Source organism: Eulemur rufifrons, chromosome 8, assembly GCF_041146395.1.
Source record: "Eulemur rufifrons isolate Redbay chromosome 8, OSU_ERuf_1, whole genome shotgun sequence".
Lineage (NCBI taxonomy): Eukaryota > Metazoa > Chordata > Mammalia > Primates > Lemuridae > Eulemur > Eulemur rufifrons.
Genome location: NC_090990.1, coordinates 73475343 through 73500675, shown reverse-complemented (window position 1 = coordinate 73500675; position 25333 = coordinate 73475343). Strand labels below are relative to the sequence as shown.

At 37.4% G+C, this 25333-nt stretch overlaps 1 protein-coding gene across 4 annotated transcripts in view; it reads right to left on the bottom strand.

Moving 5' to 3' along the window:
* Positions 1-25333, bottom strand: part of MTF2 (metal response element binding transcription factor 2) — a 58908-nt gene that overhangs the window by 20034 nt on the left and 13541 nt on the right. For 2 of the 4 annotated variants that reach the window (XM_069478216.1, XM_069478217.1), the window contains exons 2-6: positions 9952-10150; positions 9755-9836; positions 5946-6041; positions 5628-5728; positions 5097-5245 (exon numbers count right to left, since the gene is read on the bottom strand). In XM_069478216.1, coding sequence (XP_069334317.1) covers positions 5097-5245; positions 5628-5728; positions 5946-6041; positions 9755-9836; positions 9952-10150 — 627 coding nt within the window. The remainder of the gene's footprint in view (positions 1-5096; positions 5246-5627; positions 5729-5945; positions 6042-9754; positions 9837-9951; positions 10151-25333) is intronic. The other 2 variants (XM_069478218.1, XM_069478219.1) reach the window with 2 other exon arrangements.

The following is a 25333-nucleotide window of genomic DNA, read 5'->3' as shown; positions in this document are numbered from 1 at the left end:
GTTTGCTCCAAATATCAAATAGCTTTAGGCAGCTTTCGGATTATGAACATTCCATTTATATCTCCACTGTTACTCTATTAGTCTCGTCCATTAAAATAAAAACAAGAGGAGTGTAGCAATTTTTTGGGAGGGGGGACAGGGGAGGAGACATGCAGCAGCATCCTTATAGCTCACTGCAACACTGAACTCTTGGGCTCACGCAATCCTCCTGAGACGAGTTCTCACTCTTGCTCAGGCTGTCTTGAACTGAGCTAAAGAGATCTTCCTGCTTCAGCCTCCCAGAGTGCTAGGATTACAGGTGTGTGCCACCGTCCCTGGCCTTAATAAACTTAGTAACATAATTATAAATCTCATCTAAGACTCCACCAGAAAAAAATGCTTTGTGACAAGTTTATGTTTCAGTGTATGGGTCCACAGAATTGTTTCAGACAGCTAAAGATGCTAAAACTGAATCATCTAAGAAGGATATCCTCTTTTTTCAGTAAGTTTACGGTTTTTGTTTTTAAGAGACAGGGTCTTGTGTTGTCCAGACTGGACTCAAACTCCTGGGTTAAAGGATCCTCTGGCCTCAGTCCCAAGTAGCTGGGAGGGCAGGCATGCGTCATCGCACCTGACTAGTATATGGTTTTGATACGATGATATCCTTATTTGAAAATAATAAAAGACATTATTTCTAAGGAAAAACACACTTCATTTTATTACAATTCGCAGATACTTTGTTTTTATAAAATGAGGTTGGTGGCACCCTTGAATCGAGCAAGTCTATCAGCACCCTTTTTTCAAAAGCATGTGCTCACCTTCTGTTTGTGTCATATTGTGGTAATTCTTGCAATACTTCAACCTTTTCGTTATTATTATATCTATCATGGAGATCTGTGATCAGTGATCTTTGATATTACTACTACAATTGTTTTGAGGCGCCATGAACTAGACCCATGAAAAATGGCTAACTTAATCAACAAATGTTATGTGACTTCTGACTGTTCACTGATCAGCCATTCCCCCATCACTCTTCCTCCCCTCCAGCCTCCCTATTCCCTGAGACACAACAATATTGAAATTCGGCCAATTAACAACCCTACAATGGACTCTAAGTGTTCAAGTGAAAGGAAGAGTCCCATGCCTCTCAATTTAAATCAAAAGCTAGAAACAATTGAGCTTAGTGAGAAAGGCATGCTAAAAGTTGAGACAGGCTAAAAGCTAGGCCTTTTGCATAAAACAATTGGCCAAATTGTAATTGCAAAGGAAAAGTTTTTGAAGGAAATTAAAAGTGCTGCTCCAGTGAATACATGAATGATGAGAAAGCAAAACAGCATTACTGCTGATATGGAGAATAAAGTTTGAGTGGTCTGGATAGAAGATCAAACCAGCCACAACATTCCCTTAAGCCAAAGCCTAATCCAGAGCAAGGCCCTAACTCTCTCTAATTCTATGAAGGCTGAGAGAGATAAGAAAGATGCAGAAGAAAGTTGGAAACTAGCACAAGTTGGTTCATGAGGTCTAAGGAAAGAAGCCATCTCCATAGCATAAAAGGTAAAGCCTCAAGTGCTGGTGTAGAACCTGCAGCAAGTCATCCAAAAGATCCAGCGAAGATAACTGATGAAGGTGGTTTTACTAAACAACTGGTTTTCAATGTAGACCAAGTAGACTTCTATTGGAAGAAGATGCCATCTAGGACTTTAATGACTAGAGAGGAGAAATCAATGCCTAGCTTCAAAAGACAGCCTGACTCCCTTGTTAGGGGCTAATGCAGTTGGTGACTTTAAGTTGAAGCTAATGCTTTTATTTTACCATTCTAAAAATCTGAATTATGGCACATGTACTCCGCCTGTGCCCTATCAATGGAACAACAGGCCTGGATGACAGCTCATCTATTTACAACGTAGCTTACTGAATATTTTAAGCCCACTGTTGAGACCTACTGCTCAGAAAAAGAAGATTCCTTTCAAAGTATTACCACTGACAGACAATACACTTGGTCACCCAAGAGTTCTAATTGAGACATACAAGGAGATTAATGTTTTCATGCCTGCTAACACAACATATATTCTGCAGCCCATGAATCAGGGAGTCATTCTGACTTTCAAGTCTTCTTATTTAAGAAATACATTCTGTAACACTACAGCTGCCATAAATAGTGATTCCTCTGAAGGATCCAGGCACAGTAAGTTAACAACCTTCTAGAAAGGATTTACCATGCTAGATGTTATTAACAACATTTGTGATTCATGAGAGGAGGTCAAAATATCAACATCAACAGTAATTTAGGCCGGGCGCGGTGGCTCACGCCTGTAATCCTAGCACTCTGGGAGGCCGAGGTGGGCGGATCATTTGAGCTCAGGAGTTCGAGACCAGCCTGAGCAAGAGCGAGACCCCATCTCTACCAAAATTTGAAAGAAATTATATGGACAGCTAAAAATATATATATAGAAAAAATTAGCCGGGCATGGTGGCGCATGCCTGTAGTCCCAGCTACTCGGGAGGCTGAGACAGGAGGATTGCTTGAGCCCAGGAGTTTGAGGTTGCTGTGAGCTAGGCTGACGCCACGGCACTCACTCTAGCCTGGGCAACAAAGTGAGACTCTGTCTCCAAAAAAAAAAAAAAAACAGTAATTTAGAAGACACTGATTGCAACTCTCATGGATGACTCTGAGGGGGTCAAGACTCCAGTGGAAGATGTGAAGATAATGGAACGATAACTAGAATTAGAAGTGGACCTTGAAGATGTGACTGAATTCCTGCAATCTCATGATAAAACTTTAACAGATGAGGAGGTGCTTCTTATAGATGAGCAATGAAACCGGTTTCTTGAGATGTAATCTACCCTTGGTGAAGATGCTGTGAACACTGTTGAAAGGATAACAAAGGATTTAAAATATTACATAAACTCAGTTGATAAAGCAGCAGCAGTGGTTGAGAGGTTTGACTCCAATTTTGACAGAAGTTCTACTGTGGATAAACTGCCATCAAGCAACATCACATACTACACAGAGAAATCTTTCGTGAAAGAAAAGAGTCAATCGACGTGGCAAACCTCATTGTTGTTTTAAAAAATTGCCACAGCCACTCCAACACTGAGCAACTATCACCCAGATCACTCAGCAACCATCATGGAGGCAAGATTTATAGCAAAAATTATAAGTCACTGAAGGCTCAGATGATCGTTAGAATATTTTAACAATAAGGTGTTTTTTAATTAAGGTATGCACTTTTTTTTAGACACATTGCTACTGTATACTTAATACACTGTAGTATAGTGTAAACAATTTTTATATGCACTGGGAAACCAAAAAAATTGTGTGACTCACTTTATTGCAATTCGCTTTATTGTGGTGGTCTGGAACTGAACTCACAATATCTTCAAGGTCTGCCTATAATGTATTTTCTTCCACCAACTGAGTCTCACACTAAATGTAAGCCATACATAGGCAAGGTAAGAAGACTGCTTCTAAGCCAGGTCATTCGTTCATCAAATGACTAGAGAATACTAATACTCTGCTAGGTGCTAAAGCTAGAGTGGTTAGCAATATCAGACACAGTTCTTGTGCTTTTGATAAAGAATAAGAATAATCTGCTTGATAAAAATAATGTATATAATGATTTCTACCTATTTCAAATAATGCTGTTTGGTTGTTTCTTTTTTTAAAGAGACAGGATCTGGCTCTATAACCCAAAATAGAGAACAGTGGAACAATCATAGCTCACTGTATCCTCAAAACTCCTAGGCTCAAGAGAAACAATCCTCCCACCTCAGCCTTACAAGATGCTAGGACTTCAGGTGTGTACCAATATGCACAGCTATTATTTTTTACAGAGATGGGGTCTTGCTATGTTGCCCAGACTGGTCTCGAACTCCTGGCCCAGAGCAATCCTCATGCCTTGGCCTTCCAAAATGCTGGGATTATAGCCATGAGCCACCACATCCAGCCTCAAATAATGTTTTAACCTAAATAGACTTAAATGAGCAGAAGGGAAAGATCAATCCCTAGGGTACTGTTCATTGTGCCTCTTTTATAAGTGATTTTTAAAAACTAAACAGGATGTTTCTTAATTCTGCAGGTGATCAAAAATTAAGAAGGGTTACAAAAATGTCATGTCACAAGTAAAAATTCCATAAGATCAGAGATGAAGCAGAATGAAGAACCAAAACTTCATTCATTTATACATTCGTTTTCATTAATGAACACTTTATATGTCCCAGCATTCTCCTATACGGCACACCATTTTATAAGAAGTACAGAGTCTGATAAGGAAGAAAGATACAAGAAACCAATAAGTAAAATTTAAATAGGATTAAGAATAAAGTTATTCACTAATGTTTTAAAAAGAAACAATGTAGTACAAATACATGATGCACAATTTGGCTTAGTATCAGCTTGTATGAAAAAAAGAACTAGTTATTAGCTGACCTTCAACCCATAAACCCAAAACGATCTAAGAAAATATGATGGGTCACCCAAAAAGAGTTAATACAATCTCTTTGCAACAACAGAAGCTAATACCCAGGACTCTAGTAGCCCATTATTTATAAGCTTTACTCTAGTAGCTCATAATATTCTGTCGGATTATTTCTGGCAACACTGCATTTCCCAATCACGGAATGCAGTAGTACAATCATAGCTCATCACAACCTCAAACTCCTGGGCTCAAGCAATCCTCCTGCCTCAGCCTCCCCAGTGGCTGGGACTACAGGCGCGCACCACCATGCCCAGCTAATTTATTGTTTTATTTTTTGTAGAGACAGCATCTTGCTATGTTGGCTAGTCTCAAACTCCTTGCCTCAAGCGCTCCCTCCTTTCTCATCCTCTCAAAGTGCTGGGAATACAGGCGTGAGCCACTGTACCCGGCCTACAATTCACTTTAAATTTCCAAAATAATCAGACTTATAACAAGATTTTTAAAATATATGGACATGTTCAAAAATTAGACAAGATTTATTTTTCGATGAAAATAATGGTAGATTTTCCCCCCTAATTTTCTTTATTGAAGCTTTCATGCATTTACAGTTCACTATCACTCCTATGCCACAATCAGTAAGAAAACAATGTAAGCAATTAAACATTACTTAAAGGGCACTAAATAACTGTATTTACTTACTCTCCAGGGCCTCCACAATAGCAGTAACACTGCTGGACATTGGTTTTATGACCTGCATCCCATTCAAGGTCTGCCACACTATAGGGTAATGTCTGCTTCATGACTTGCAATGCTTTGGCATTTGGTCCTTTCTTAAGCGCACCACCCCTCTATATTATACAGAAAAAAAATTATTTAGAAGAGTGAAGACTAAAATTTTAAATGCAATTTTATACTTTAAAAATATCTCTGACACTTCTGAAGAAATTTCCATTCCAAATTTCTACCATATCACAAAACAGTCAAAATTAATAATAGCTATTCATTTTGTGTTCTTCCTTCAAATTATTGCCCCAATTTCCATACACTATCATAAAATAAGTATAAGAAGAGTTGCAAGTCACTTAAGCATCATTAGTCAAACAATAAACAGCACCTCTTTCAACCTAGCGCTCATTTCATTCAAATAAACTTTCAATGTACACAATCATTACGTTGATAGTGCCTTACAAATTCCAATTAGGGCTTTAGCCCAAAACACTTAAAAAATACCTTTGTTGTTGTTGCAAAAACACACTGTCGACAGAGCCATTTTTCATCTGAATCAATCACAGTGGAATCAATATGAGGTGTGTGACACAACTGATGATATCCTTAATATCAAAAAAGCATAAAGCAAATTCTATTTTATTAATACTCTACCACAATTTCAAGAAGGCATTTTAATACTATCATTTCCTACATTAATATATTTATAACTGATGAATAAACTTAGGATAATAGCTTCAAAATACCAATGTAAAATCTTCAACAGGGACACTCAGTATGTAACAAAACATTTCCATAAGATTAAAAGAAATCAGTGTTTACCTTGGCCACATTTATCACATATAACCATTTCATTGGGAGCTTCTGAATACTCTTCTTGACATATTGTACAGACCATTTCCCCACTTCCAGTGGCTCCTAAAATATTTAAAACATACATTTAAAAGAGTCATAAAGAATCTCATATAACAAAACTACTTTTGTACTCAGTGTGTAGCACATATGGACATTTGTTAAGTAGACCATAAAGCTTCACAAGACAAAGTACTGTACACAAAACGCTATCTCTCTGCTACCTATCTGTGTTCTTCCCACCTTTAACTTAAGAACTTAAGATGCCTGAAATGTTTACATTCATAATTTAATCTACTTTTTGGCAGAGGACACAATTTAAATTGCTCAGGTAGCTTCCTTTATTACTCATTTCTAGTATTCCCACTCTCAAGGGAGGGAGCAGGAGATTTAGGGGGCTGGGGGGAGTTTTGTAAATACTAGAGCTACTTTCCAGAATACACACCTACTCATGTACATGCATTCACTCATCCTACACCACTAATATCATGAGACTAAAGGAAAAAAGCAAGGAAGACATGGAAATTACCCCTTTCTGTCTAGATTCAGAGCGTTTCTTCTTATTTACTAATTTATGAAAGAGGCTGAACACCAATTATTTAATCTCCAGCTTCTCAAATCTGGAAATAATGGTGTCAAAAAATGTACCCTCACAAAATCCTACTGTCTGTAACAAAAGTTGAGGATTCCACAAATATTAATTATATTTTTTACCTGAACAAGTAAATCATTTCTTCCTTAAACATTTTTATTCTAAAAAAACCCATCACACAAAACTTAGAATTTTATCACCCTAACACAAGTGTCATTTCCAATGTTCCTGTGTTACCTATTTCAATACAATCCACACCACAATGCACAAACTTTATTCACATACCAACAATAACACTCCTGGCCTCAAGCAATCCTTCTACCTAGGCCTCCCAAAGTGGTAGGATTACAGGCTTGAGCCACCACGCCCAGCCAGATAACCTTTACTTGTGAGATCAAAGTATATCTTTTTTACCATCAAGTTTACAAGAACCTTCCTATATAGCTTAGTGGCCTTCTATAGTCTCCCTTATTCAAAATCCAATTGACTATGAAGTCTTGGCCATTTCATCTTAGAAATACCAAATTTTGGCCGGGCGCGGTGGCTCACGCCTGTAATCCTAGCACTCTGGGAGGCCGAGGCGGGTGGATCGTTTGAGCTCAGGAGTTCAAGACCAGCCTGAGCAAGAGCGAGACCCCATCTCTACTAAAAATAGAAAGAAATTATATGGACAACTAAAAATATATACAGAAAAAATTAGCCGGGCATGGTGGCGCATGCCTGTAGTCCCAGCTACTCGGGAGGCTGAGGAAGGAGGATCACTTGAGCCCAGGAGTTTGAGGTTGCTGTGAGCAAGGCTGATGCCACGGCACTCTAGCCTGGGCAACAGAGTGAGACGCTGTCTCAAAAAAAAAAAAAAAAGAAATACCAAATTTTTTGCTATGATTTTTTGTTATCATTAAAATAAAGCTCAGCAAACATTTCTCATTTAGGTTTTCAATTTTAAATTATTTCTTATGAATAAACTGCTAGAAGTAAGTTCGTTGGACAGATTAAAGAATATGAATATTTTTATGCATTTAATGCAAGTGCTAAAGTAATAACCAAAATAGAAACATACACTGCCACCAGCAATGCAGGAGTGTTTATCATTTCACAGAAACCAAAACAGCATTAGGTGTTAAAACTGAAAACCCCTTTAAACTTATCTCTTAACATGATACACTAATATATCTACTGTAATGTACATTTCTTTGACTACTAACATGATTATATATTTTCCTTATTCGTGCAAACTTTTTAAAAGAATGTTATTAGATAAATAATATTATTCTAATTTATTAACTTATTTTGATATATATCTATTAGTAGGTATCTTAAAGGGAAGAAAACTACTAAAGCTACTCCAACACTGAAATTGCCATAATGCAGTTTTCAGATTGATTTGTTCATTTCTACAGCAACTACAAATTTCATGTGCGTTTCTTTCATGTGTGCTACAAAAAGTTAAATGACCAAGGAGCATTCCTTTGCAATTCTGGAGACAATATAAGGAACCAGTGAAGACGTAACAACCACAGGCCACTAAACTAACATATTAGGTGGAGTACTTGTTGGACAACACCCCTCACACAACAACTTTCTATCTCTATATACCATTGGTTGTCTTCTTTTCTGCCACTTTTAAAGGAAAGGAGATGAGAAAGAGGGGACAAAAAAATAAAAATACCTACTGTATTAAACCCACAGGCACTTCCAAAAGATTAAAAAGCCAAAGAAACACACAGCCAATGGAAGACGAATAAAAAGCATGTTAAATGGTTTCAGTTCCACTACAGAGAGACCCATGTCTACATAATAATAAAAAGGAAGAACTCTGTATACAAGGTAATAAGATCTCTTCAATATTACTAATGTTAAAGATCACCTATCTCTTTACATTTTATGAGTCACACTTTTCTTACTGACCCCTCAATTTCAGAATCAAAACGTAATTTCAGTCCTTTAAACTCTTAACTCCCAAGAATTGTAAAAAGTTTCTCTAGAAAAACATTTTATTGGAGTAATAGCTACTGAGTGCCCTACTTAAACCCTGAGTACTAACTATATAGATGGTAAGTAGAACATTCCAATTCCTTTACCAAAACTTTTCTTATACTTTGAGAAATATAAGGAGTAAAATCAAGAAATAGAAAACAGCGGTAACCTACCATAAAGTTGTACTTGAGATTTAAATATAAAACTCAATCACTAAATACTTTAGAAATGTGTCTACCCTTAAGGAGAAAATGTGTAAGAGGAGATATAAAACACAGGTCTTAGCACAGGCCTATTAACCCAGGAAAAGGAAAACGAAAAGTGGGTCCTTAATGAGCAGCTAAAATACTCAGATTTGTAATATTCATACTTTTTATAAATGAAGTAATCTGCATGAAAGAAATACCTGGGAAAACACCTATATCTAGTAGATTCAAAGGGCATACAGCAATTATAGTTTGTAATAATGAAAATTATCACAAGAAACATACTTATAACCAAACCAAGGGATACCTGTATTCATTTTTACTTGCACCCAAATATAGCCTCATTTTCCCATCCAAACATAAAAAAACCATAATTAAATGATAATTTTAAACCATTTTTATTAATGAATATTTCTATTACTCTAAAATAGTTTGGTACATCCTAATTTCCCAAATCATCTGGTAAATATTATGTTTCCTATAAGTATTTGCTTTCTATATTGCTTTGTACAAATATAGGCAAGTAACAGTTAAACTGAATCCCAAAGGTCTATTCATATTAGTGGCTAAAAATTTTTCTTCAAAGTTCTTAGAAGGGTCGTAACAATAATAGTTTGTAAGTTTGAATCAGTGATCTATCTGTCCTTTAATCTACCTTTACTCTAAGAGTATTCTTGTTCTTCTTATGTCCATAATATAGATTACAGCACCTTAAAGACTGCATTTTTTCTTTTCTTTTTTTTCAAGATGGGGTAAGGCTATGTTGCCCAAGCTGGTCTGGAACTCCTGCCTTCAAATGATCCTCCCACCTCAGCCTCCCAAGTCATTGGGATTACATGCATGAGCCACCACATCCAGTTTATGTTGAGGTTTTCAACCTCTCCTCAAAAGTAATAACGAATTATTTTAATACACTGTACTCAGGAGACACCACCAGAATGTGACAAATTGAAGAAAATTAAATTTCTGTATAAATCATGTTCACGAGAAATAGTAGCACCTGCCTGTTTGAATGTCCTTCCAGAGAACCCAGGATTTAGAACTGTCTTCAAATATGATGAAGCAGCTCTGTTTCAATATGTTTATCTGCAATACAGAGAAATACTTAACAGTGATCTCTTAAAATTAAAAACATAAAGTTAAATTTAAGGTTATCAAAAGTTTACTGAAAAGCAGGAAAAGATACATTAAGGTAACTTGCCTTTTTGATAGTTCCAAGATAAAACAAGCCATCTGACCATCTAGCTAGGACATCCTGACCCTCTTCAAATTTACATGCTGGCTTTTTGGCTTTTTGTCCATCCTGTAAAGACAGCTTGGTCAAGGATGTTGGGGTCTTTTGGTTTCGACGTAAAGGAGACCGCTTGTGGACCAGTGAATTACCTGCCCCTGTAGAGTCTCTGTTTAGGGAATAAAAGACCATATATAAGAGTTACTTGCAGAACTTACTTTACCAATGAGATATTTCATATGTTAGTCAAAAATTTTCATTTGTTAAAAACCTTAAATTGAAGGAAAATACAAAAAATAGCTCAAATCACAAATACTCTCCAAACAAGTTTAAAAATAAATGATAGCAATTCTCAATATTCATTCACTGCCTACCTCCAAGTGAGAAGGATTTAGCAAATACTCTAAGACAACATATTCAGGACAGTCATCACCAAAATAACAGCTTTAAGTTGAGGTGGACAGGCCATGGTCATAAGCAAAGAATGCCTTGAATCTCATGACTAAGTTTAGATAAGAATAAAAGTGAATTAAATTATAATCTCTTAATTATGCCACATGCAGTTAAGACACACCAACCAGTGACTTTGGTGGGCAGTTGGGTATATTCACACTCATTGGAAGGGTAGTTATGACCCTCTCCCTACAGGGAATCATTACTAAATTGAATCTTTTTATTGTTGGGAGTATATCATAGTCAATAAAATATGCAGACTGGGAGTTAAAAAAAATTGAAAATCACCAATTTCATAAAACCACATTCAAATGGAAAGTGTATTATGAGAGCATTTACTTTTTTTTTTTTTTTTTTTTTTTTGAGACAGAGTCTCACTCTGTTGCCCAGGCTAGAGTGAGTGCCGTGGCGTCAGCCTAGCTCACAGCAACCTCAAACTCCTGGGCTCAAGCAATCCTCCTGTCTCAGCCTCCCGAGTAGCTGGGACTACAGGCATGCACCACCATGCCCGGCTAATTTTTTTCTATATATATATTTTTAGCTGTCCATATAATTTCTTTCTATTTTTAGTAGAGATGGGGTCTCGCTCTTGCTCAGGCTGGTCTCGAACTCCTGAGCTCAAACGATCCGCCCACCTCGGCCTCCCAGAGTGCTAGGATTACAGGCGTGAGCCACCGCGCCCGGCCGCATTTACTTTTTTTAAAGAAAAAATGCCAACATTATATACTACAAAATTACATTTTAACTTACATATTAGTCATCTCATAAATAGCACAGCATACCAGTAAATCAACTGTTTGGTTTCACTTTTCCAATCACTAACTAAACATACAATGACACGCAAAACTAGATAGACAATAATTCTAAAATAGCATACAAGTTTAGTAAAAATAAAGCAAGCAAAAAGTAAAAAAAAAAGTTTCAATACCTAAGAATTAGGAATACTAATTTCAATACCTAAAAATATAGAAATTCTGGGAAATCCTACAGCTACAACATGGAAGAATCCTGAAGACATTCCACTAAATGAAATAAGCCAGACAAAAAGGACAATTATAGTATAATTCCACTAATATGAGTGCCTAGAGTACTCAACTTCATAGAGATGGAAAGTAGAATGGTGGCAGCCAAAGGCTAGGAAGAAGGAGGAGTGGGGAGTTAGTGATTAGTGAGTACAAAGTTTCAGTTTGAAAAAAATACATTTTAAAGATATCCAAAGAAATAACAAGTGGTACCCTACCAAATTTGCTGAAAAACATTAATCTACACACCTAAGAAGCTTAACAAACTCCAAGTATTATAGATTAAATTCAAAGAGATCTACACCCCGCCAAATCATAGCAAAAATGCTAAAAGATAAAGAGAAAATCTTGAAAGCAACAAGAGAAACAGAACTCAAAATGTACAAGGAAACCACAGTAAGATTACCACTTAACTTCACATCAGAAACAATGAAGGCCAGAAGGCAATGAGATGATGTATCCAAAGTGCTGAAGGTGACGGTGGGGGGGGACCTGTTCACCTGTCAAGCAAGAATCTTACATCCAGCAAAACCATTTTTCAAAAATGAAAGTGAAGGGCAGGCGCAGTGGATCACATCTATAGTCCTAACACTCTGGGAGGCCGAGGCAGGAGGATCACATGAGGTCAAGACCCTGTTTCTAACAAAAGTAGAAAAAATTAGCCTGGTGTGGTGGCACACGCCTGTAGTCCAGCTACTAGGGAGGCTGAGGCAGGAGGATTGCTTGAGCCCAGGAGTTTGAGGTTGCAGTGAGCTATGATCATGCCACTGCACTCTACCTGGGGCAACAGAGTGAGACTCCGTCTGGGGCGCCAGGAGGTGAAATAGATACTTCCAGATAAACAAAAATGAAATTTTTATTAGCAGGACCACCTTACAAGAAATAGTAAAAGAAGTTCTTATGGTTGAAAGCAAGTAAACCCAGAAAGAAATTCAAATCCATATGCCAAAAAAAAAACACCACCAATAAAGGCAATTAAGTAATTATAAAACACAGTATAAATTGCATATGTCCTCTAAAGCAAGCATACAAAACAATGTGCATAATTGTATTGCTAAACCTATAACATATAGAAATGTAACATATTTGACAATAACAGCACAAAGGAGATGTGTGGGAGCAAACTTGTTTTAAAGAAATGACACAGGCCGGGCGCGGTGGCTCACGCCTGTAATCCTAGCACTCTGGGAGGCCGAGGTGGGCGGATCGTTTGAGCTCAGGAGTTCGAGATCAGCCTGAGCAAGAGCGAGACCCCACCTCTACTAAAAATAGAAAGAAATTATATGGACAGCTAAAAATATATATAGAAAAAATTAGCCGGGCATGGTGGCACATGCCTGTAGTCCCAGCTACTCGGGAGGCTGAGACAGGAGGATCGCTTGAGCTCAGGAGTTTGAGGTTGCTGTGAGCTAGGCTGACGCCACGGCACTCACTCTAGCCTGGGCAACAGAGTGAGACTCTGTCTCACAAAAAAAAAAAAAAAAAAAAAAATGACACAAAATGTTAACTTGAACCCACAGGAACAAATGAAGAAAATCAAAAAATGGCAGTAAATAAGGCAAATACAAATGAAGTTCGTCACTTTGAGAAAATATCTGCCATATCCACAACTCAATCACTGTTTCAAGTAAAAAATGATGTTCCATGAAAAAACTGCTAATTCAGCTAGCACCTCAAACAATGGCACAAAAGCTTTAGGTACACTTCATCACACATGACTCTAAAACCCTAAACTCAAGATAAAGATTTAATTATCAATTTTTACTGTTTCACTGAGAATGTTAAGTGAAGTAAGATTTGGGGTACGTGCATATGTGTGTATTTTGTGTTTTTTGTTGTGAGTACACAACAATGAAGAATACTAGTACTGTTTGAAGTCACTGCCTTGATTTCATTCATGTTAAGGCACAAAGCAGTTTTACCTAACATTGCTTTTGTACCAACTGTATGAATGTCAACACAATGGAAAAGGCAAAAAAAAATCTTAGTATTATTATAAAAATAGTTGCAACCTTACACTGTTCTAAAGCAATATATATTACCATATAACATTGCCATAGCTAATTGTGAAGAAAAGGTACTTTAGTACCAGAATTAGAGGGGTTAAAAAGTTTAAACATTTGACAGGATGAGTGCTAGAGAGCAGAAGTAAAACTGGAGGATGAATCACAATGAATTCTTTTTTTTTTTTTTTTTTTGTTGTTGTTGTTGAGACAGAGTCTCACTTTGTTGCCCAGGCTAGGGTGAGTGCCGTGGAGTCAGCTTAGCTCACAGCAACCTCAGACTCCTCGGCTTAAGCGATCCTACTGCCTCAGCCTCCCGAGTAGCTGGGACTACAGGCATGCGCCACTATGCCCGGCTAATTTTTTCTATATAGATTTTTAGTTGTTCATATAATGTCTTTCTATTTTTAGTAGAGACGGGGTCTCGCTCTTGCTCAGGCTGGTCTCGAACTCCTGACCTCGAGCGATCCACCCGCCTCGGCATCCCAGAGTGCTAGGATTACAGGCGTGAGCCACCGCGCCCGGCCCACAATGAATTCTATTAGTAGGGATGCTCAAGGCCAGGCTGAGAACCTTCTTTCTCCAGACACTGAAACAATGCCTTAAATCACAGTATGAAAATGACTCTATTAGCAAGCAAGTTTTTTAAAAGTTCAGAGTTCACTTGAGGAATTTTGCATCTTTAAGTTAAAGAAACTAACCAAAGCCTGAGCAATGATTATGGGTGAGAAATGATCTCAATAGAATGCCAACAGAGGACTAGGACCTAGAATCTTCCAATTCTACAGTGCAAAATGTATAAAAATCAAAATTGCAAAGATTCCCAGTTTCATATGCTCTGCTATTGCTTCAATAAATTCTCTCCCTTATCATGATGGCAAAGTCTGTAGTACTCTCCGCTGTACTATTCTCATTGCACAGCACATCCTTAGATCATAAGATAGCAAACTTTTTTTGACTTTTCCATCTCCTGGTGTTTTTGCCCTGCTTCTAATATTTCTAGTGTGCTGTGTATCAATGAGACCTAACCTAACAATAGTTACCCTTGATTCCTTATGCCCCCCTCCTACCACCTCCTTATTTTTTCCTCCCATTCACAGACAAACCTCTGAGGAAAAGTTATTGAGATTACTGTGTCTGAACCGACATTAAACATTCAGTATAATCATTTACAAATCATTCTTTGAGCCCCTATTATGAGGCACTTACTATGACAGGTGCTAGATATACAGAAGTAATGTCATGGAGACATTTTTGCAGATGAGGATTTTATAGATCCCCTTTTACAAGCAAGAAATATAACTGCAAGACAGATTAAACATTATTACCTGACAACAGTTACAGAATTACAAACCAAAGTTAGCATATCTCTCTACTGGTACCTTCCCATTAGCATTCAACTATGCTTAAAAACTTATAAAAAAGATGCAAGGGTGGGAGGACCAGACTGAACAAGAGCAAGACCCGGTATCTACTAAAAACAGAAAAACTAGCCAGGTGTGGTGGTGCACACCTGTAGTCCCAGCTACTTGGGAAGCTGAGGCAGAAGGATCACTGGAGTCCAGGAGTTTGACATTACAGTGAGCTGTGATGATGCCACTGCACTCTACCCAGGGCAACAGAACAACATTCTATCTCAAAAAAAAAAAAAAAAAAGGGATGAAGGGAACAACTAAAATTCTCTTGATTCTTTGTGCTCCCACCACTTACTCCTATTTCTTTCCTACCATTCACAGCCAAACCTCTGGGGAAAAGTTATATATACTGTCTCCACTCCTACAGTCCTCCCCATTTAGTCTTCTGCCCACTGCAATGCCTCCCCATTCCCCACCTCCACGCAAAACAGGGTGTGTCTGTCTCACTCTTATTTACAGCTATATCCACAATGCTTTGCACAGGACATGGTACACAAAAGGCAGAAACGTTATGTGGGATTTATAAAGTTTAAGTCAAGAAAAATCTATGTTTAATGAGTTAAATTTTTTTCTAACAATGACTGTTAGCACAAATAATCTCAGTTTTACTCTAAGTAAACAATAGTCTAGCATTCACATTTAAGGCAAATATATACAACCTTTTACCCACATAAACATGAAGAATATAAATCATATATAAAACTGCATTAATAAACAAAATCATTTGTAAAAGCAGTCTTCTTTCAAAATTTCTCTGCCCAAAGAAACCTTATAGAAGACATATCAAGAGGCTGGGCATGATGTCTCACGCCTATAATCCTAGCACTTTGTCAGATCACTGGGGAAAACTGCTTGAGGCCAAAAGTTCAAGGCCAGCCTGAGCAAGAGTGAGACCCCATCTCTACAAGAAAACAGAAAAATTAACAGGGCATGGTGGTGTGCACCGCACCTGTAGTCCCAGCTACTTGGAAGGCTGAGGCAGGAGTCATTTAAGACTAAAAGCTTGAGGTTGTAGAAAGCTATGATCCCATCACTGCACTCTAACCCAGGCAACAAAGCAAGACCCTGTCTTTAAAAAATAAAAAAAATAAAGGAAAGAAAAGAAAAGAACACTTTCCCCACTAAGGCTTCCCCCACCATGTAGTTTTCTCCCCATTATTGTCACTAATTACTTCCCTCTTTTGTAGAATATGACCTTTATTAGAAGCCAAATTAATTTTTCTAATTTTAGAATTTATTATTTCTTTTCTGATTACAAAGGTAAACATGCCGATGGTAAAATGACATAGAAACAGAGTTAAAAGTGAAAATTCCCCATGCTATCTCCACCAACAGAAGAAAACTGTTCATCTGATTTTTCTTATATATGCACTAAATATATAGATATAATTAATATAAATGTTTTTAACAAAATGTAGAGTATTCTATATACTGTTCTATAACTTTCCTCATATAAAAATACATCTTGGACAATGTAACTTCTATCCAATAAATATAAAACAAAAGCACATATGACAATCTTTCATCAGCTGCTAAGCTTTCTGACCATTACCCAAATGAGGAACACATTTTCAATGTTTTATTATCATAAGCAATAATATAAAGCTCATTCTTTTACATTCCCAACTATTGTATAGGATAAAATCATAAAGATAATTACTGTAATCAGACTGTGTACATTTTTCCTCTTTATAATAGAAAATTTACAAATATACACAAAAGTAGACAAAACAAGCACAATGAACCATCAAGTACTTACCACCCAGTTTTAATTCTCATCTCATGGCCAATACTGTTTCATTTATACACCCATTTCCCCTCATCCTCATATTATGTATTTTTTAATGTCACAGATATTATCAAATTATTCTCCCAAGAGGTACCAATTAACACTCTCACTGACACTATTAGAGTGGTACTTGATGGAAGTACGTGAAGGCCCACACCTTCACCAACGAAGAGTATTATCATTCTTTTGCTATTTGATGACAACACACACACACACACACACACACACTCCATTTCTATCTATATTTCTATTATTACTAATAAAGTGGTATTTTTTCCATAGGTTTGTTGACAATTTGTATGACTTCTAGAAACTGCAGTGGATGTTCTTTGCCCATTTTTAAACTGAAATGCTAATCTTTTTCATAATAAAATTTTTAAAAGCATCTTACATAAGTAATAACCCTTGTTATACATGTTGCAAACATTTTTCTCAGTTCACACATTGTAAAGTGCCATGATAAACAGGCTTTTTGAAATTGAGGAATTAGTACTCCTTTTGCGTGCCCAGTTGACTCTGTTCAGTAGCTACAAAGCTGTATCCCTCATCTCACCGTATCTTAGATTCAGGCTGTCTCTGTATAAGAATCTAGGGGCTGAGGGGAGGGGGGAATAAAAAGTTATTGTTTAATGGATACAGAGTTTCAGTTTCAGAAGATGAAGGAGTTATGGAGATGGATGTTGATAGTAATTACACAATGTTATGAATGTATCTAATACCACTAAACCGTATACTCAAAAATAGTTAAGATAGGCCAGGCTCCGAGACTCACACCTGTAATCCTAGTGCTTTGGGAGGTTGAGGTGGGAGGATTGCTTGAGGCCAAGAGTTCAAGGCCATCCCAAGCAAACAGGGAGACCCTGTCTCTACAAAAAATTAGAAAAAATTTAGCCAGGCGCAGTGGCACACGCCTATAGTCCCAGCTACTCAGGAGGCGGAGGCAGGAGGATAGCTTGAGCCTGGGAGTTTGAGTTTGCAGTGAGCTATAATCACATCACTGCACTCTAGCCCAGGCAACAGAGACCCAAAAAATAAAAAATAAAAAAATAAAGTTAAGATGATAAATGTTATGTTGTATGTATTTTACCACAATAAAACAATGGAAGGAGGTCAATCACTGCCACTGCATCACCGCTAAACATCTTGAAAGAGATTGCCTGGACAAAGACGTTTCCTCCCTTGAGACAACTAGAGATCAAGGACTCAAGCCAGTACTTCTTTCTTGGTTTACTACCCCCACAATATATAAGACCCTGACTAAAGAACTTGAAAATTGGATGTATAATTCAAGAAAGAGTATGGCTTAGGGAAGAGAGGAATTAATTCTTCTTGACCCATTCCTTAATTTATTCCTCCAACTAACTGAAGGACTATTTGAATTATTAGTTGTAAGACCCTGGACAGTCTAATTTGTCTAAGATAACCTCTCAAGACTACTGTGAGGTTAACAGTTAAAAACATAGGGCCGGGCGCGGTGGCTCACGCCTGTAATCCTAGCACTCTGGGAGGCCGAGGTGGGTGGATCGTTTGAGCTCAGGAGTTCGAGACCAGCCTGAGCAAAAGCGAGACCCCATCTCTACTAAAAATAGAAAGAAATTATATGGACAGCTAAAAATATATATAGAAAAAATTAGCCGGGCATGGTGGTGCATGCCTGTAGTCCCAGCTACTCGGGAGGCTGAGACAGAAGGATCGCTTGAGCTCAGGAGTCTGAGGTTGCTGTGAGCTAGGCTGACGCCACGGCACTCACTCTAGCCTGGGCAACAGAGTGAGACTCTGTCTCAAAAAAAAAAAAAAAATAGGTTAAGGACCTGCCATAATATAATTTCTCAATAAATGACAAAAGAAACATCAGGAAATCTAACGCGTTTTCAGGTTAATTATGTTTCTTTCAATAAATATTTAATGAATACCTGTGCTAGGCCCCAGGGATACAAAGGTAAATAAGACAGTCAGGGTCCCCTACCCTAAGGGCCCAACATTCTGGTAGGAAAAACTCAAATAGACCTTCCTTCTTCAAGGCTCCTTTCCCTATTCAAGCCCATCCATCAAGTTCAGGTTAGACGCCCTCTTAGTACACTACATTTTCTCCATCATTATTTACACTTCTCACGCTGTACTTAATTTGCCTACTTTCTTGTCTTTATCCACTCCCCACTACCTAAATAGTCTGTATTCTGAGAGGGGAAAGAATTATTCCATCCTATTTACCATTACTTCCCCAGTCCCTAGCACAGTGCCCAAAAAGTAGTAGGAGTACAATAAGTAATCAGTAAATTACCAGCAGTAACTAGTAATTTAATTAAAGGCAATTTCTAAGAGCAAATGCCACTACTCCAACAGAGGACTCACCTCCCCAGTAGGAACTTTCATCCCACTACTGTGCTGCTGAGATTTTTTTCCCTCGTCTTCTCTGGTAACCCCAATCAGCCTTGACAGATGCACCACAACCATGTCTCCAGTAGCCCTGCCACTACTCTTCAGCCCATGGAGTACCACTTAGCAGCTAAGGGAGAAAGGGAAGGAAAACCAAGTCCCACTTCACAGTGTACCTTCCACTGGAGCACCCTCCTCCCCCTGACTCATCAATCCACAAAGCCATATGATTTTGCAGTAACAGGGGGGAAAAAACAGCTATGTTGAAAGAGAAGGGAAGAAAAAACCTATTCTGCTGTTATCCTATCCCAAGAGTCACAGGTCTCATCTCTTAAAGAGCACAAAGCTGCTATCTTTCCCATGCTCCTTCCCACAATTTCTTCCCTTCCCTGGGAAAAGTACCAAATATGTGGGTTAATCACATGTGAAGGATATAATATAACCTAACAAAAGTGCCAATTTTGGTGGAAACTTTCACACAGATATGGTCAAATCCATGAGGCCAAGCAGGACCAAAGGCTCAGGTACAAGGGAAGCAGCAGGCAATCTACTTAAACACTAAAGCTATGGGGAAGGAATTCTTTGTCTCTTGAGACAGGTATAGTAAAATGAAGCCTGAGACTGGTTGCCTCCGTTCTGGTTGAGGATTCCTTGAAAGTAAAACTTCAAAGAGAACCAATGTTGAACCTAGAGGACGAAAAGCATAAAGCAAGCAGATTTAAGGCTGGCTCTACTCTATATACACATGCAGTGGGGTTTTTTCAAATCATATAGTACAAAAAAATTTAAAATGAAAAGGAAAAGTTTCTCAATCCATCCCTTCCCATATCCCACCCCTGCTCTCACAGGTGGGTGCTGCTTTTTTTTTTTTTTTTTTGTTAACTGTTTCAGCTATTTCTTCTGGGAGACACTTCCATATTTCCAAATAATGTGCTTATACTTCTCTTTCAAAATTCATCAGTTTCAGATCTGACTTCTTACCAAAGTTGGTGATCCACATCTTACACCAACTCCCACTTCCTGCCTCCCATCCTCTACAAATCTTATAGGCCTGTTTTCATTAAATCAGTAAGTTTTACCTACCGTAAAATGTATAAATATTAGTCACTGCAAAGATAAGCAGTTATTTCCTTATTAAATATCTTTCTTATTCACTTTTAATTTTTCCCAGAATTCCTTTCTATATCCCTTTCTTGCTTCCTCTTTCAAATTGTCTAAGATAATTTCAAACCTATCTTTTTCCCACAGGTACCTCTTGCTTCTAGAGCTCTCCACATTCCTGCACCAATCTAGAATGATTACCCTCTAGGCCTTATCCTTATCATCTTGGAAGTTCCCCTATCACTCTGCTTTCTAGATCATATATTTTTTTGCTAGAGCAGTGGCTTGCAATAAAAAGATGTATACATTTAAACTTCTGTATCTAAAATATCTCAATCCTACCCTCACAACTTACTACCAGTTTCCTGGATATAGAATTTAATGTTGAAAATAATTTCCCCTCAGAAGTTTGATGGTATTCCTCTACTACACTCAGCTCTGGTGATGAAAAATCTGATGCCACTCTGATTTTTACTCCTTTATGGGTTGCCATTTTCCCCACCTCAGGAAGTTTTTAGGATCTTCCTTTATCCTTGATGTCTTGAAATTTCACAAGAATATGTCTAGACATGAGGTCTTCTTTCGATCATACTGTTCAGCCTTCAAAAAACCCTTTCCATTATCTATTTCTTTACAGATTTTTTTTTCCCACTTATCTTAGGCTGTCCTTTCATGCAGCAGGCTTTCCTCAACTACTTAGTAATCCTTAGTTGTCCACTGACATTTAAGATTGACTCTATATAATAAAAATGTGCATGGGATCTCTTTCTATGTGATAAAGGACTTACAGAGTGGTAAGCAGTGCCTTAGGGGGATCAGATGGGGAGGCAACACTTAGGCTAAAAAGCCTCTGAATGCCAAAACAGGAAGTCTTTCTTCAGGAACCTACAGATGTAAAAACCTCCTCCACATTCTTTATCTGACAGGCTAAACAACTGGGTACAGGTAGGTAGTGTCCATCTGTTTAAGACATAAACAAATATCTCACTCTTACCATCTGTAGATGTTATCCTCTCATCCCTCACCTTGCTGGGACCCTTGGTCAGGGTTGCTACTAGTAGTTCAGAATCAGCAGATACCCTAGTCTCACAGCTGGGCAACACTGAGAAAAAACGTATTTATTAGAGCATAAGGTTAAATTTTGAAACCATTACAGTAGATAGTAAGTATCAGAAACGCTGCAAATTAACTATATTACAAATTATACATCAGCTGACTTACAATCTCAATTCCCATTTATAATGATTTATATGCAAAAATGTAGCCTCATTATAAACAACCAATGTATTTTATCTCCCTAGCAGTCAGCTTATATTTGAAAACTATTATCTCACAATGTACTTTTTAATTAACCAGAACATTTTAACCAACCAAAACAGTCCATTCCCCAAGCTATTTCATAATAAGAGTCCAATGGAAGTTAAGGAAAACACGGTTATTTTATTTAATTGTATGGCTGTGGTTATTCAACAAATATTTGTAGAATACCTATGTGCCAGGTACTATGCTGGGTGTTAAGAAAAACACCTATGGAAAGATACCGCACATACCACCAAGGAATTACAGCCTAAGTAAAGAAACACATGCACACCAAAAAACTATATGTAATTCCTATAACGAACAGACACAAGAATAACATCTAATCTAACCAGAAGTTAAGAGGCAGGGTCAGACAAAATTTCATTAAGACTCAGCTTTAACTCAAGACTTAAAGGATGAGTTTACCTTAGAGAGGGCTTGCTTCATAAGCCTAGGGAACATATAGAAAGACACAAAGTCAGGAGACATCACACACTTTTCTAAGAACAAAATTCATTTATAGCTATAGCTCAAATTATAACAAAGAGAAAATGACAAAGATAACACTGAACAAATAAAAAAGCCCAAGCTATAAAAGTGCCATTAAAGTAAGGTCCTTGCCTCTCTGCCTTATTTACTGTTATATATGCCCTATACGTAGGCTGAATGAATAAACAAATAAATGTTATACAAAAGAGAAAAGATGGGAACCCTAATAAATCTATAATAGTCTATGAAGAACAGACAGACCTGAATTAGGGCCATGAAGAAGCTGGAAAAGAAAAAAAAAATCCCTGGGTAGCAGGCCTTTGTGTAACTTATTTTATTTACTTTACATTTTCCAGGTTTTTAAAAATAATCATGGTATTACTCTTATAACATGAAATAATTAAAAAGTAGAATGGATAGGCATGAAGAATTGACTTTATGTGGTATTGAAAACAAAGGAGAAATTCGCCATAATTCCCAGGTTTTTAACTTGAAAAATTGGGAGGATGCTATAGGGGAAATTTAGCAAAATTAAATCATCAATACTTCATCCAAGAAAGGATATCATCCAGACAAAATATTTATAAAAACTGACCATATACCAATCCACAAAGCAAGTCTCAACAAAGTTCAAGCTATAAAAATCACATGGTGTATGTTCTATGACTACAATGCTATATAAGAGTCAAAATCAATAAAAAGATAACAAAAGTCTGAAAATCAAGACATATGCTTCGAAATAATCCATGGGTCAAAGAAGAAATCATGATGGAAATTAGCAAGGATTCTGAATTGAATAACAAAAACCAAACATTAAAACTTGTGGGATGCAGCTAAAGCAGAACCTAGAGACAGAAGTCTCAAAATACATACATTAGAAAGGGAAAAAGACTTGAAAGTTAATGAATTAAGTATGCATCTCATGTTGAAAGGGGAAAAAATGAAAATAAGCCCAAGAAAAGAAAAAAAAAACAGTAATTAACATAAGGAAAAAAACACAACAGATAGAGCCAATAGCACCAAAAGATGGTCTTCTGAAAAGACTAAAAAAACTGGCAGGCCGGGCGCGGTGGCTCACGCCTGTAATCCTAGCACTCTGGGAGGCTGAGGTGGGCGGATGTTGATGTTACCAAGCATCAACATCAACATCAACATCATGGCAGTATTTCAAAAGGGTATTCTCTGGAATACCAGTTCTAAAGAATGTCAATAACTGGTATGAGAAAGAGTTCCGATAACCAAGTAAACTATGGGTCTTTTCACAGAAGAACCTCTTTGAAGCCTTTAATATGTTAAGACATACTTTAGGCCGGGCGCGGTGGCTCACGCCTGTAATCCTAGCACTCTGGGAGGCCGAGGCGGGTGGATCGCTCAAGGTCAGGAGTTCGAGACCAGCCTGAGCAATGAGCGAGACCTCGTCTCTACTAAATATAGAAAGAAATTATCTGGCCAACTAAAATATATATAGAAAAAAAAAATAGCCGGGCATGGTGGCGCATGCCTGTAGTCCCAGCTACTCGGGAGGCTGAGGCAGTAGGATTGCTTAAGCCCAGGCGTTTGAGGTTGCTGTGAGCTAGGCTGACGCCACGGCACTCACTCTAGCCTGGGCAACAAAGCGACACTCTGTCTCAAAAAAAAAAAAAAAAAAAAAAAAGACATACTTTATAATTTTCCCTAACATTAGACCACAGAACTCCCCAATCTCTCCCCTTGAAATAGCTGTTTTAAGGCAATGGTTCTCAGCTCAGGTCCATAAACCAGTACTGATCTACAGCAAAGTGTGTGAGAAGCAAAAACAGTGTTTTCAGTATTAAATTAAGTTAATCAACTTAAAAAGACTGTTCTGGGCTGGGTGAAATGGCTCACACCTATAATCCCAGCACCTTGGGAGGCTGAGGTGGGAGGATCCCTTGAGGCCAGGAGTTCAAGAGCAGCCTGGGCAACATACCAAGACCCCTTCTCTACAAAAAACAAAAATAAAAAAATTAGTTGGGCTTGGTGGTGCACACCTGTAGTTCAAGCTACTGGAGAAGAGGATCCCTTGAGCCCAGGAATTCCAGGCTGCAGTGAGCTATGATGATGGCACTGCACTCTAGCCAGGGCAACAGAGCAACACTCTGTCTCCCAAAACAAAAAAAAGCAGAATCAAACAATTTTCTAGAAATTTACAACCTAATAACTCCATGCAAATAGAATTTTAAATTACAACTGAAAGGATACGTTTTGCTCATCACTAGATATCTAAAACTTTTCATAGTGTCTAGCATAAAGTAGGTGCTCAAAAATATCTCTCAAATAAACTAATGAAAGCCTGAATTTATCAATCCACATCCTGGTAAATAAATCCTTCATCTATCAAGCAAATATCACTATCCTATGAAAACACATATTCTACTACACACAGCTCCAAATTTATTTATGTATTAAAAAGCCAAAAACTCTTCTAAAATTGTACTTAATTTTAATTTCACTTCACTTAAAGATTGAAACTAAAAGCAGAGGTAAATTCTCCTCCTGGACCTCAGGTTCAGAATTAAAAATAGCTTAGCCATCTAACAGGTCAGGCAATGACAAGAGGTGTTTACAGTTTCAATTGAGTATGGCTTTGGTACTCTTCATGAAATTACAGAAAATATTTTTAAATAACTTAATAGTATAAAATCAGTTTTATAGAACATTTTTGTATGCTTGGGTTTCTATAACAAGCATATATTTTTGTGACCACAAAAAGATTTTTATAGCCTATAAAAATATAGATCTTAACTCTTTTAAAAAATCATGGATGACACTTAAATATAACATCAAGTGTTTTCTGAATGACAAAGAAATAGCACACATTTAGAAACAGTATGAGATTTCAAGAATATCTCAGATTAAAATATATATATGACAGTAGGTTAAATCTTTTCATCACAATAGCCACAGCCATCAAAACTATTTGTGCCAATGGAAAACAGAATGCCTCCACAATGATATTTTAATATAGGATAATAACAATATTAGCTTACAGATCATTGATGCTTATTAGTTGTGAGATGATTAGCTATGTCACATATACAACAGATAGCAGAGAAAGGTTAACTATAGGCTTAAAACGCCAAAACCAACAAGCCCAATAATACACATAAAACCCATAGATAACTGTGAATTGAGGACACACATATATTCACATTCAAGTCCAGAATTGGTAAAATTGATTACACTACCTAAATGAGCCTCCACTAACAATCCAGAATTTTCATTATAATCCTGCAGACTTTTGTCCTTAGACCAAGAAGGAAGAAATAAATTGAGGTGTCCTTGTTGGAAGCCACTAACTCTATCCTAGAGTTAAAAAGTTCCAATTACTAAAAAGAAAGTATGAACTGGATCTCTGGTAGTAAGGCAGAGAGATCAAAAGGTCTT